The sequence below is a fragment of the Hoplias malabaricus genome, chromosome 10 (assembly GCF_029633855.1).
Source record: "Hoplias malabaricus isolate fHopMal1 chromosome 10, fHopMal1.hap1, whole genome shotgun sequence".
Taxonomy (NCBI): domain Eukaryota; kingdom Metazoa; phylum Chordata; class Actinopteri; order Characiformes; family Erythrinidae; genus Hoplias; species Hoplias malabaricus.
The window spans coordinates 23693130-23706010 of record NC_089809.1 but is presented as its reverse complement, the minus strand read 5'-3'; the positions used below and the strand labels follow the sequence as shown (position 1 = coordinate 23706010).

The following is a 12881-nucleotide window of genomic DNA, read 5'->3' as shown; positions in this document are numbered from 1 at the left end:
TGTTGCTGTGTTTTTGTGATTTAAAAATACCTCTTCTAAAAGGTATTCTAGACCAATCAGTTGTCCCCAAACCCTAACTACATGCACTGAAGTGGTCTTCATTATAGATAAGACACTTCCAAAACTGAGAGCCTGCAGCTGAGGAGCTGTGTTTGAGACATCGGGGTGAGGTGGCTGAGGTTAAGGGGTGACATGACTGCGGTGGCTCTTGCGTATGCGCTGACTGAGTGACCGAGCCAGACGGTCCACTGCTCCAGACTTATAGTCCAGGTCCTTCACCAGTGTCAAGCCCTCGATGTTGCCACTGTACCACATGACCCAGCCAGCCATGGACAACAGTACCAGCAGAACTCCAGAGTACACCAGCAGGTCTCCAAAATCACGACCTTTAAGCTCCAAAGGGGCAAAAACCCCAATCAGGACAGTGCTGATCCCCAGAATGTCCATAAACACAGCAAACACCAGGATGAACTTACAGTGAGTAAAGCCCTTAGCAGGCATAGTGACCTGGTGGATAAACAGCAGGAGTCATTGGCAAGACAGAAACACGTGTAAGTGACCATTAACTTTTACATGTAAATCACGTGAAGGTTTATGGTTACAGTTAACAGTGACCACAACAAATTTAACATTCTGACAAACTTTGTCAGATGGAGAATTTAACAAGACAGAAACAAGCCTGTAGAAGGAAACATTGTTACCTGTTACAGGTAAGATCTAAACAAATGTCACTTGTACAAGTCCCTGTTAACACAAATGATCTGATCCCTCACCTGTCAGATTGTTTTCTTCGAAAAATGATGATAACCGTCTAGGAAGCGTCCTTCCAGATCCAACTTTTCATGCACAACTGCTCTGTCTCTTTTTGTTTCTCTCTCTCTCTCTGGTTCTAAGCTGAGAACTTGTAAGACAGGTTTTAATGACACAGCATTGCTTAACAAAGTAACCACACAATCTTTAATTATCCTGCGTGAGTCATAAAACTATGATCTAGGCTTAAATTACCAGATTCATTACAGAAAATATACAGAGTACCTGCAGTTATCCCACTTCAGGCATGAGATTGTAGGTGGACAACCATCTGAAAATGCTTTAAGCTTCTATGCAGAACACATACTCAACATACAACAACAGGAATATGACTGGTTCTTCACTGATCTCAGAACAGCTGGAGGTTGCTCATACTAAATACATGACTTTTGAGCATGGGTGGGGAGGGGGCTGGGCAGGGGTGTTGAATTTAAAGTTAAAGGGAAATCCCATTCATTCTACAAATTGTCTGCATACTTCAGTTGCTTCAGTGTTAACAGCCTCATTGAATGAATTGTAAGGTTAAATGAACCCATCTAGATGATCTTATTTTTTCAGAATTATCTTCAGTGGTGATGACAGAAACCATCTGAAGTGTTTAAAAGGGCCATACTATAAAAAAAAAATAAACATTGCTTTTTCAGTGCCAGTCAGTTTTTTGTGGGTTTTTAAGTTAGAAAATATGGGAACAAAAGGAGCCCTTCATATATGACTCCATTTGTGACATATTGACTTTAAATATGGTGTAAGTAATTTTATAGAAAAAAAAATCTATAAAAACCCACCACCTACATTCACATTGAATTTGAACATTCTGGTCAGCAGGGGATGCTGTGCACCCACTGATGGACTTCAAGTTCCACCTACGAGCACAGCCATTGGCTCACGGCCTTCAGAATCCCATCTTTTCATTGGCTTAAAACAAAAACACCTGCACAGTGCAGTGGTGCTGAGGTTTATGTACGTAACGCGGGCTGTCTGAAATCACGCGTTTGAGATTTTCTGTGGAACACTGCAGATTCAAAGCAGAAATGCTCAGTCGAGGGGTTAACTATTTGCACACGTTTTGTAGTATTTTAACAACACACAATACAAACAAACGAACAAACAAACAAAACTTTGATATTTACTGGGTGGGGGGTTATTTAATGTCTTTGAAGGTTCCCTCAGAAAAACCTGTGACACAGTGAATATAATTCTTATGATAATGAGAAAAGAGTAACGCGAGAATGAGAAAACTTTTGACCTGACACTTTTTTAAATGTATTCATTTTAAATGCATTAATAGAAGAGAAAATCCGTAGTCCATAAAGAAAACTTATTTCAGATTTACCAATATTTCACCTTTCTCAGAAAATGCTCTTAGGATTTAAACTGCGGGTGGTTGTGGACACATTAATGTACAGTTTGCTGCAGGTGTTTTGTTCCTATAGGTGCTGTTTGACTGAGTTACACAGAAAAGTTTAATTCTCTCTCTCTCTCTCTCTCTCTCTCTCTCTCTCTCTCTCTCTCCCTCTCAAACACACGCACACACACATACGCATATTCGCTCGTTTTTTCTCTCACAATAATACATGAATTCACTCACTCAGTCTTTCTCACACACGCACAAACTAACAAACGCGCGCGCGCACCCACTCCTGTACGCGTGGAGCGGGCGCGCGCGTCCGGAAGTACGTCATTTTTTTATGCTGGGTGACGACTGTACTGAGGAAAGACATTTAATTGTTATTGTTAGCGCTGAGATTATCAGCAAACACACACTCACACTCACTCTCTCTCACAGACACACACACACACACACACACACACACAGAGCAGCGGTGAGGAATTGCCTTATATGCGCACAACGGAGCAGTATACCGCCACAGAACGGTTAGTACAGTGTGTGTGTGTGTGTGTGTCTGTTAGAGAAAGACTGCGCTAATGATGGTGTTTAATGAGTCCCGCTGCAGCTGGATTTAACCGCCTTCTTCTCAGTTCTGAAGAGAGCGGAGCATCTCTCCGCCTCCTACAGCTCTCCGCGTTCATGAGGAGACACTAACGGCTCACTGTGTATCCCATAGTGCACGGAGCGAGTACAATTCATTGTTTTTATTCAAGGAGAGCTGTGGCTATCCCTAGTAGTGCTACAGTGTGGTGTTTTGGGGGCTTTAACCCCTCACTAATAAATGCTAACGAGAGCTGCCCACGGGACTAAGCTGAGTTGGGAGCTACAGCTAATTTCTCAGCTAGCCAAATAAGTTAAGCTCAAAGTTGGGGATTGCCCAGTTGGAATGTCCCTCATCCTTTTCCTGCTGGACAGTCTTATCTTTGGGTTTATTTTGTCTGGCTAAATGGGACAATACTGCTTTGTGGAATACTCTGCAGACAAGTCAGACTTAAAATACATATATTCCAAATGCCCCGCTATTTTTCCCTTAAATCCACTGATGAAGTATTATTCATTTTTCACGATTGTTTACTAATCTTCTTTATATTTTTAAGCATTAAAGCTTTGTTTGATACTGTGCCCTTAAGACTGACATATGGCTTTTATTTGGTTGCTCTTTTATAAAGCAGCTCAGGCTGAAACACTCCTTATAACCTAATTGAGAATAGTTTTCATATATGGACTCTACAGAATTGGTGCATTTATAAAGTTCTCTTCTGGTCGTTGATTAATCTCGTTAAGTTTAATTTAATTTAAGATTAATCTCTAGTTTTTACCTCAACTAAAAATCCATTAATGCCTTAAAAGTAAGTATCTTACAATCCTCATATCAAGAAAAGATATGTTGTGCCAAACGTTTATATAAACAGAATGCAATGACATGCAAATGAATTATACCCTAAATTTAATTGAACATAGTACAAAGGCAGCATATTAGTAACACTTCATATGTTTACATGAATTAAAAGGACTTAAGAGAGCTTTAAGTAATAAGACATTAATAAGCATTGAAAAACTAATAAGTAAAGTCACAGTTAATCATTAAATGACAGAAACAAGAACCAGCATTATATTGAGATTTTATAAAATCCTAAAATAATGCTAGTTAACGCTAGTTCTTGTTGCTTGTAATATGTAATTATTGACTGGTTTTACTTAATCATTTAGCAATTTTTATTACTGTCTTGTGTATCATGAATTAATGTACCCTGTTTGTAACATTTTACTGACATTTCAGATGTTGACAATATGACATTTTATTGTTTAATTAAAAAATATTTGCATGTTTTGATTAATGCCAGCAACATGTTCCAAAAAACACAGGGCAAGGGCATATTTACTACAGTGTTGCATCACCTGCACCAATGTTTGAGAAGTGAGGTTAACTAACTGCTGATGTTTTGGAAGTAAAATATTTTTCTAATTCTTTCTTGATACAGGATTCCAACAGTTTGTGTATCAGTTATAGCATTACAGCCTTAATGGTCACAGATCACAGATGTGCAAGTCACCCATGCCATGTGCACTAATGCACCCTCATACCATCATGGATGCTATCTTTTGAACTGTATGCTTATAACAAGCTGGATGGTCCCTCTTCTCTTTAGCCCAGAAAATGCGGCATCTATAATTTCCAAAATGAATTAAAAATTTGGACCATGATTATATATATTTTCTTCTATTATGTTAAGGATTTAGCTTGCATTTGTGAATGCAAGGATAAACTGTGCTCATAAACAATTGGTTTTGAAGTGCTTCTGAGCGCATGCAGCGATTTTGTAAATGTAACTCATATTCATGTACATTTTTGCCCATGTACATGCAGATTTATGAATATGCAGTTAGTCCCCACCTCAATTGCTCACCTGCATCTCAAAAGACAACAAGTTGACAGGACTAGTTTCTTATGTTTATAACCTGAAAGACCCTGGCACTCTGAATTCTCCCATTTGAAACTGTCTTTGTAAATCTGGGTTTTCAAGGAGGAAATACTCAGCCATTACTTTTGAATGCTTATTTTTCACAAAATACGTCTTCCAGCATATAAAATACAGCACATGTATATATTAACAAATTTAAAATATTGTTTTTCACTGGAGGAATCTTAAAGTTAGTGTGGATTATTTTTACTGGAGTTAGGAACATCTATTGGAATTAATGCACCACTGTCCTATTCAATGTAAAAGAATATCTTTAAATAATTGGGGTTAAATTAGAATGTTTTTTAAATTACACAGCTTTTAAATCATACATCAATTCAATCCTAAAAATGCAAGGAATATTCATTAGGTCATGCCCATGCTATGGCTATAGGTAACAGACAAGGTAGAGAAGATGGTAGCTCTTTTATAGTTAAGTAAGAGAAGTGATATGTCATCTTTACCATTGTCTAATTTACAGTGGTGTAAAAAGCTTTATTTGAATGTTTATGTTTTCATAATATGTTTTAATATGTGCTTCTTATAAACAGTTTTATGTTAATTTCCTTTCCTTTATGTGAAACAGCCTGAAACACACGAGCTCGAAGCAATATGAACGAGGCAGAGACAACTACTAGGAAGCATGCAAGTACGCAGGATTTACAAAGTAAGATTATGGTTGTTTTTATTGTTATAATTAGTTACTCATGTAGCTGCTCTTTTTATATATAAAATGGCCATTGCATTTAATTAGAATAAACTTGCATAATATATTACTGTAGGCCAGGGTTCATGTAACATATTCCTAGGTGTTTATGACAAGTGACATAGGACTTCAAAAATATTGTATTTCAAACGTGTTTATATTAGATGATAATTTTCTGACATTTTGTGCCACTTGACACTTTTTAGGGTGAAATGGCTGTAGCCACAGTAACATAATAGCTTGCCAGCAGAAAAGCCAGACTGGGTAAACAAGTGTGAATTTTATGTGCCGTGTAGGTAAAGTAATTGTCATACAACCATTTATAAGATTTATACAATGTCACATCATCATCATCATTATGTCCCTGTGATATACACAGTGCTACAAGATCAGTGACAACATATTTTGTCATTTCACCCCAAAAAAATTCTTTTTAACACAATCCAGTGTCAGCAAAACTAGCTCTTATGTCAACTTGATACATTTGAATTTAAGAAAGCAGCTTTTATGAAAGATGATTTCTGTTGGAATATGCTTTTTAAAATGTTCATGTCGTATGAATGCAGCCCTGTAATAAAGTGTTGACTGCAAACAGTTTTAAGCATGGTTAGTAACATACACAGTAATTACGTTTTACTTGAAATGTGGTCAGCAGAATGTCTGATTATTCTCTTCAACTACTCTTCACAATGTTAACACAAGCTGAACATTTATAAACATCATAGGTTTGAGAAGAAAATGTGCTGTGCTTTTGGTGTAGCCTTTTCTTAATATACATTTTTTTTTCTTCATAGCACCTAAAAATGAGGATGCATATGAAATCTCCATTCCTTTTGAAGAAAACAACTATGAGCAGCAAAGTGGCTTTTACAACCAGAATGAACAGAGCTTTGAAGGTCAGTCTGAGCACATCATACTTAATAACATTCTATGTGTACTTATTAAAACCTTAATGCTGAATTTGTTCAGAAACAAAGCATTAATAATGTCCACAGTCTAAGGACACAACAATAAGTGAATTAGATTGGCTCTTGTTTTACAAGGTAGCATGAGAGAGTACACTCACTTTCACAAAGTGCAAATTTTGACAGCTGGGTCAGAGCATCTAAGAAAACTGCAGGATTTGAGGTGTGCTCCAGTGGTCCAAAGAAGGGTTGCCAGTGAACTGGCAACAGGTCATGGGGGTCCAAGTCTCGTTGATGCATCTGAAAAGCAGATACTAACCCTTCTGGTCAGCCTCACAGAAGAGCTAGTGTAGCACAATGGATGGCACCAGAATGCCCTATGGGAAGAAAGCAAGTCAGTGGAGATAGTATGATGCTCTGAACAAAGGCGGGGCTACAGACTATTTGACAATTTTCCTAATGTAATAGCTGATTGTAAGGTACTTTTGAAAACTATTTTTCTCCTAAACTCACAGTAAGATTTTTCCTTCTCTGTAAAAGTGGTGCAAGGTTTTGTTCTATTATTCTTCACTGTTGTTTACAAACTTTAAGGAAAATTATCCAAAAAAAATTCAGCAGTTCAAGATTGAAAAATTAAGTGCATGAAGTACTGATTGTGATGATCCTTGACAGTCTAAAGGAATGTTAGCTTCTCTGAATGTATAGATATGAATATGTATTTTTTTGGTCCGGTATAGGCAATGATCCTCCAGCTCCTGCAAGCTCCTACTTGCTGATCACAAACCTGCGCACACAGCTGCAGATCTCCCTGGAGAAGAACTCTTGGCTGCAGAAACGCATTGAAGATCTGGAGGAGGAGAGAGACTTCCTGCGCTGCCAATTAGATCGCTTCATATTCTCGACAAAGAGTCAGGAGAGCAATGGTGAGATGGAGAGGTGGGAGATGGAAGGAATGTTGGACAGAAGAACAGTAAATGGCAGCAAAAGCACCTAAATAACAGGTCTCTATCTCATAGGATAGTTGAAGGATGGAATATTTTTGCTGTTGTTGGTGCTGATCATTTTGGAGAATTTTAAATCTAACATATTATAGTTAATCATGGCTTTCTGTAGCAGCAGAACACTACAGTCAGGGCTGTTGGCATCCCAGGTATATGGCATGTGAATGTATTTAAACTTCTAAGTGTATTCAGGTTTGGCTGATGTAAACAGATATTTTTCTTATTTGTTAATTTCTTGGTTTCTTTAATTTAGGTAATGATTCTCGCAGTTTTTCATGGAGGAGGCGGCGAGACAATGAACGGGGTAAAAAAAATCTCATAAACTTATTTTTAAATCACGCAGAAGTGACTGTGTCTCCTTAATTTACACTTACACTGGATTAATGTTGACCAAGGTCACAGATGAATCACCCCTCTGTTGAATTTAAAGAAATATTCTCAGCTTTATTATTTAATGATCAAATAATGAACTTAGAATACATTATATATCATGTTTCATAGTATTAATGTAGTTAAACTTTAGATTTGGGTTTGAGAGGCCTGCTGGCTGATAAATGCCAAATGTTCCCCAAATCTGAAGCTTGAGGCTGTGTCTGACAGAGCTAGTAGTGTACAGAGGAAATGAATGTGAACTCTTGCAGAGCAGTGCAGCATTAGAGAAAATGCCTGGATGATTATAGTACAGATGTTGTGTGATTTTTTTTTTTCCCATTTAAATCTACAGTTAGGGTTTCTTAATAAATGCCACCAAAATCTCACAACACCTCTTTAAATGGCTTAGATTCACCAGCAGGTCAAAACAAATTTGTAACTTAGAATAATTCCATCCAGTTTGCATTTTAGTCCATATATTTACTGAATTAAATGTTTTAGGATTAAAAAAGCTTTTATTTAAATGAAGTTCATGCTTGGGACATGCTCTGTATACCATCAGTTCAGTTGATCTGATGGATTAATGTTTTAAGTAAATGACACTGTTAAGGCAGATTAACAGGACATGGTCTATTCTTTGTTATCCTGTGCAGGGAGGATACTGTAATGATCAACAGTGTTAACAGTTTTTTTAATCATTAACTTTTCAGATCAGCAAGCAGAGGTTCAGCATACAACCAACCGTCAGTCATTCCCTCAGAGGCCCACCCAGCAGTCTCCATCCAATGCGAAGGTCATGAGCACTGGTTCTGTATCAGTCAGTGCTCAGATCAGTTCTCTTTTTGGCCCATCCCACTCTCAGCCCCTCCTACAAGGACATGGTGGTGGAAGTAGCAGCAGCAGTAATAACAACAGACCCATGAATGACTTACAAGGTATGTGCATGTTTATACATCTCTGTGTTGCTGGTAAACACTTTTTTACCGTTTAAAATTCTTCTCCTTTTTTTACTATTTCCGTGTATTGTTTATGCATGAAAATGTTTGTTTCATGACTAACATGACAAAAGGACAATTTTTTTATGTTAAACTATAATATAATATCACTTCTAATTCTAAGCACATAAATGCAGTATTGATAAAAAATTTTGAACGTGAATTCTACCATCATTTCTCCACTAGCTTCTGTGATACATGAATGAGAAAAAGTATTAAATTAATGCTTTTCTTTTAATACTTATAGGAATAAAAGATATTTAAGTCTTATTTAGTGTGTTAACGTATATTCTCAGTTCTATTCCGTGATTAAACTGTATTATGAATGAAAATCTTTGGCTTTCTGGCTCTTGACATGTTTGTAATAGGAGGCTGATGTAAAGTGTTTCCTCCCTCATCAGATTCCCTCTCACTTTTGGGAGAGGAGGAGGACTTTTTGGAGGACAGCTACTTGGAAGAGGAGGAAATGCTGTCAGGTGGGGATGTGATGTCAGAAAATGTGGCTCTGCGGAATATGGCAGTTTCTGGGCGACCCAGTGTAGGCCACCCTGCCCTCAAGAGGAGGAGGGTCTTCAGAATAGCCAGGGGGAGAGAGAGACAAAGAGGTGAGGCCAGTTTATAATTAATCAGTTACAGATTCAGCATTTCTTAATGTGCTGTTAGAGATGCCCTGTTCTGCACAGGTTAAAATGCGATTGTTAGATTGCAATGATTAAGGCTGTACAATCTGAAAATATCTCTATTGAACCAAGATGGTGTTTTTGTTCTTTCTGTTCACAGTGAAAGATGCTGCTGGTGTGTTGTTCCGCTATAAGAAAATCTTAGTGACATACCAACGGCTTAAGAACATGTCCAAGGCCTTTCAGATCCATGGTGTGGACCGAAACACAGTGGCATCCACTACTCCTATTGCAGAGTTACTGCTGGTGGCACCGGAGAAGCTGGCAGAGGTGGGCGAGTTTGACCCATCAAAAGAGAAGCTCCTGGACTATGCTCGACGCTGCTATATTGCCCTAGACCCCCAGACCCTCAGCAAAGTGCAGGCACTGAAGAAGAACAACCTGCTACTGCCAATCTCTTATAGGTACACACGCAGACACACGCATATTATGGGTAAATGAGATGTTTTTACGTCAGCATGAATTTAATTTGGCTCCGATCTTTTCTAAAAAGATGTGTCCCAGATCCTATAACACTTATGCATAAAATCTAGAGACAGCACAGTAGGCCAGGGGTGTCCAAATGTTTTTCAAAGGGGGCCGAACTGGATCATATCAAAATTCTTAAGGACCAGTCTCTCTTTCCAAGTATATTATTCATACATTATTTATAACAGTGTATTCAAAATATGAAAAACATTAATTTACCAAAGAGTTTATATTAATTAACTACTGAAAATAATTTTAGAGCACTAACTGCTGCAGGACATCAAAAGAGTGTTAAATCAAACATTTTACTGTAAGTATTCCACTCTCTCTTGAAATTGCCGTTCTCAATGTGAACTTTTTTTTTTTTTGCTGTAGCCATCACCAAATGTTGTTTAGTGAATTACTTTTGTGGCTCAGAGAAATGAATGGCATTTAAGTTTAGCTTAGTTCATTAAGGCAGTGGTGCAATATCCTATACCGGGGGCCGGGCTTTGGACGCCCCTGCAGTAGACTTGTGTGATATTAATTTCTGCATGATATTGATGTATCACTTTTAAAAAGTTATAATGGCAAAACATGGTGCAACATTTCTGAAACATATTCAACTTGGACAGCAATACCAGACATCCTGCTGCATATTTGAGACTTGTCTCTTCATTTTGTCTTGGGGAAAATAGATTTTTGAATACGTTCTGTGGGTGTGGAGTTTTATTTTTCTGGTTTTAGAAAATGTTTTGATTATATTGTGCCTGTGTTGAGAGAGGTCTCTCTAGAAAAAAACAGGTTCCCAAGTGACTTTGCATTCTAAGCTATGGCCCTATCATTGAGAGATCAACGGTTTGAGCCCCAGTGAAGTTTCAGTTCAGTTTCTTCTCCTTTCAGCATAGCACAGTGATAGCCAGCACTGTGTATGTCAGTATGAGTGGTAGTTCAAAAAATATGTGGTGGTTGACATCATGTCTTGTAGGAACTTGTGAATCAGGAAGTTCAGACAGTAGTAATTGGCTTCTGGCATGAAATATGAAATATGAAATATTTGGGTAAACATTTGACAAAACCTGGGGTATATTTAAAAAATATATAACCATAAATATTTGGGCCTTCACCTATTAACAATGGAAAATTATGCATAGATTTTTAGTCTCTCATATCTAATATCTGTGCCATTTTCCTTTCCCTTTTCTATAGGTTGAAAGGAGCAGATGGGCGGTAATTGGACCAGTGTGTGTGACTACTGTTCTGCTCTATCTTGGAATCCTCACTGTATTTTAATGTATCATAGAATACGTCTTCACTTCCTCAGCCTCTCTGTTCTACTGTTCAGATCAGGTGAACTCTGAATTAAGCCTGCTATTGCAGCAAACTGTAATACCTCTGTTCTTCACAACAATGGGCACTCACATAGAGCTAAAAAAACAGTGCTGGGCTTCCTCAAGAATGCTCCAAGGAAGGCTGTTTTGCTAGAGACTGTCTCACTTGTGTCTGTGAGCATGTTTCAGTGTTGATATTAGTTGTAGCTCTATGGCGTGTCACGTGTTGCTCTGAAGTACTGAAGTACTGTATCAGGGGTTCTAAACTCCATTCCACAAGGCCAGTGTGTGTGTTACTGTCTGTGAGTGTGTGTTGGTTATACATTTCTCTCAGCACTTATGGCTGACGAACTGTTCTTTCCTAGCTTGAAAAGTGTTGTAAGATGTGTACTGAGGACCAGTACATACAGTTTGACACTGTGCTACATAGACCAACATTTCTTTAAGCCCATGACCTGATGTCCTCAAGGCTGAATTATGGTTGTGTTAGAGCATGTAAATCCCTGTGTCATGACCTGTCTCCTGCTAGACACCACTGACTGTTGAGCATGTGAAAAGTCCAAAGTGGGAATGCAGCTGGTGACAGGCTTCATGTGTGAGCAGCTGGTAATGATACAACAATATTATAGCATAGTCCAGATGTGTTTGTGTGTGTGCAGATAATGTGACTTTGCTGTGTGTGCATGTATGTGTGAGTGAATAGCTGTGTGTGTGTGTGTGTGTGTGTGAGAGAGAGAGAGAGAGAGAGAGTGTTTTTCTGTGTATAGTTCTGCTCATGGCTACTCTGACTTTTCTTTGGTCCAGAGGAATGTCAGGAGTTAGCTGAGTTAAAGCACTTATCACCTTACAGTCATTCTGTTCATCAGACAGTGTATTTTGCTTGTTCCTCTGATGTCATCTTGATGTCCAGTTTCATTGATTACGGGTTGGGGCTATTATAGATTTCCGTTACGCCTCAGGAACCAGTCATTTTCCATAGACGTTTCAAGTACAATCTCGTTTTATCTTGTAACTCTGTGAAGGTTGATGGCTGTAGTGTTATTTTCTGCATCCTGTTTTTTATGTCCATGTTTTATCTCACTACAAGTTGAGAATAGCCAAGAAACCATTTATTCAAAACTGTTTTTGTCATGCAGATGCGGAAAAAAAATGAAATATCCTGTTGACTGTCTTATTGTAAATGGCACTAAAGTGATTGGTTTCTTACTGAACCCTGTTTATACAGACTCTTCCTTTCTCTTTTGTTCCAAATTTAAAATCATTGTTTATTTTGTGGGTTGAATGAAAAGAACACTAGGTAGTTACCTTAAAATTACAGCTCCAAAATCACTGTGATGCTCTGCTGATCTGTAGTAGGGAGAATAGTGCCTCTATCATTGCTACTCCTCACTCAGCACTGTAGAGACTGCACAATGCAGGAAGATGGGAAAATGAATTTAGCCACTTGATACTAAAGTGGAAGGTCAAGTGTCTTTACAATCACATTGTCCATCCATCCATCCATCCATCCATTCATTATCCACTGCTTATCTGGGTCCAGGTCACGGGGGAAGCAGTCCAAGTAAAGAAACTCAGACCTCCCTCTTCCTAGCCACTTCTTCCAGCTCTTCCGGGGGGGATACCAAGGCATTTTCAGGCCAGTTGAGACATGTAGTTTCTCCAGCGTGTTCTGGGTTTTCCCCAGGGCCTCCTCACCCATTGGACATGCCTGGAACACCTCACCAGGAAGGCATCCGGGAGGCATCCAGACCAGACGCCTGAAACCACCTCAACTGGCTCCTC

General features: G+C 38.5%; 2 protein-coding genes across 2 annotated transcripts; one reads left to right on the top strand and one right to left on the bottom strand.

The window, feature by feature from the left end:
- On the bottom strand, positions 1-843 carry tmem238a (transmembrane protein 238a). The gene is made up of 2 exons (XM_066683511.1): positions 774-843; positions 1-507 (listed from the first exon to the last, which is right to left on the bottom strand). Exon 2 carries the CDS (start codon positions 499-501, stop codon positions 181-183), a length of 321 nt encoding a protein of 106 aa, XP_066539608.1. The 5' UTR covers positions 502-507; positions 774-843; the 3' UTR covers positions 1-180.
- A 1663-nt stretch (positions 844-2506) lies between these two features.
- On the top strand, positions 2507-12362 carry ccdc106a (coiled-coil domain containing 106a). Its single transcript, XM_066683267.1, has 9 exons — positions 2507-2685; positions 5249-5329; positions 6163-6264; positions 7011-7196; positions 7528-7578; positions 8357-8581; positions 9043-9246; positions 9422-9725; positions 10978-12362. The coding sequence occupies exons 2-9, from the start codon at positions 5275-5277 to the stop codon at positions 11000-11002; spliced, it is 1152 nt and encodes a 383-aa protein (XP_066539364.1). The 5' UTR covers positions 2507-2685; positions 5249-5274; the 3' UTR covers positions 11003-12362.
- The last annotated feature ends 519 nt before the right edge of the window (positions 12363-12881 follow it).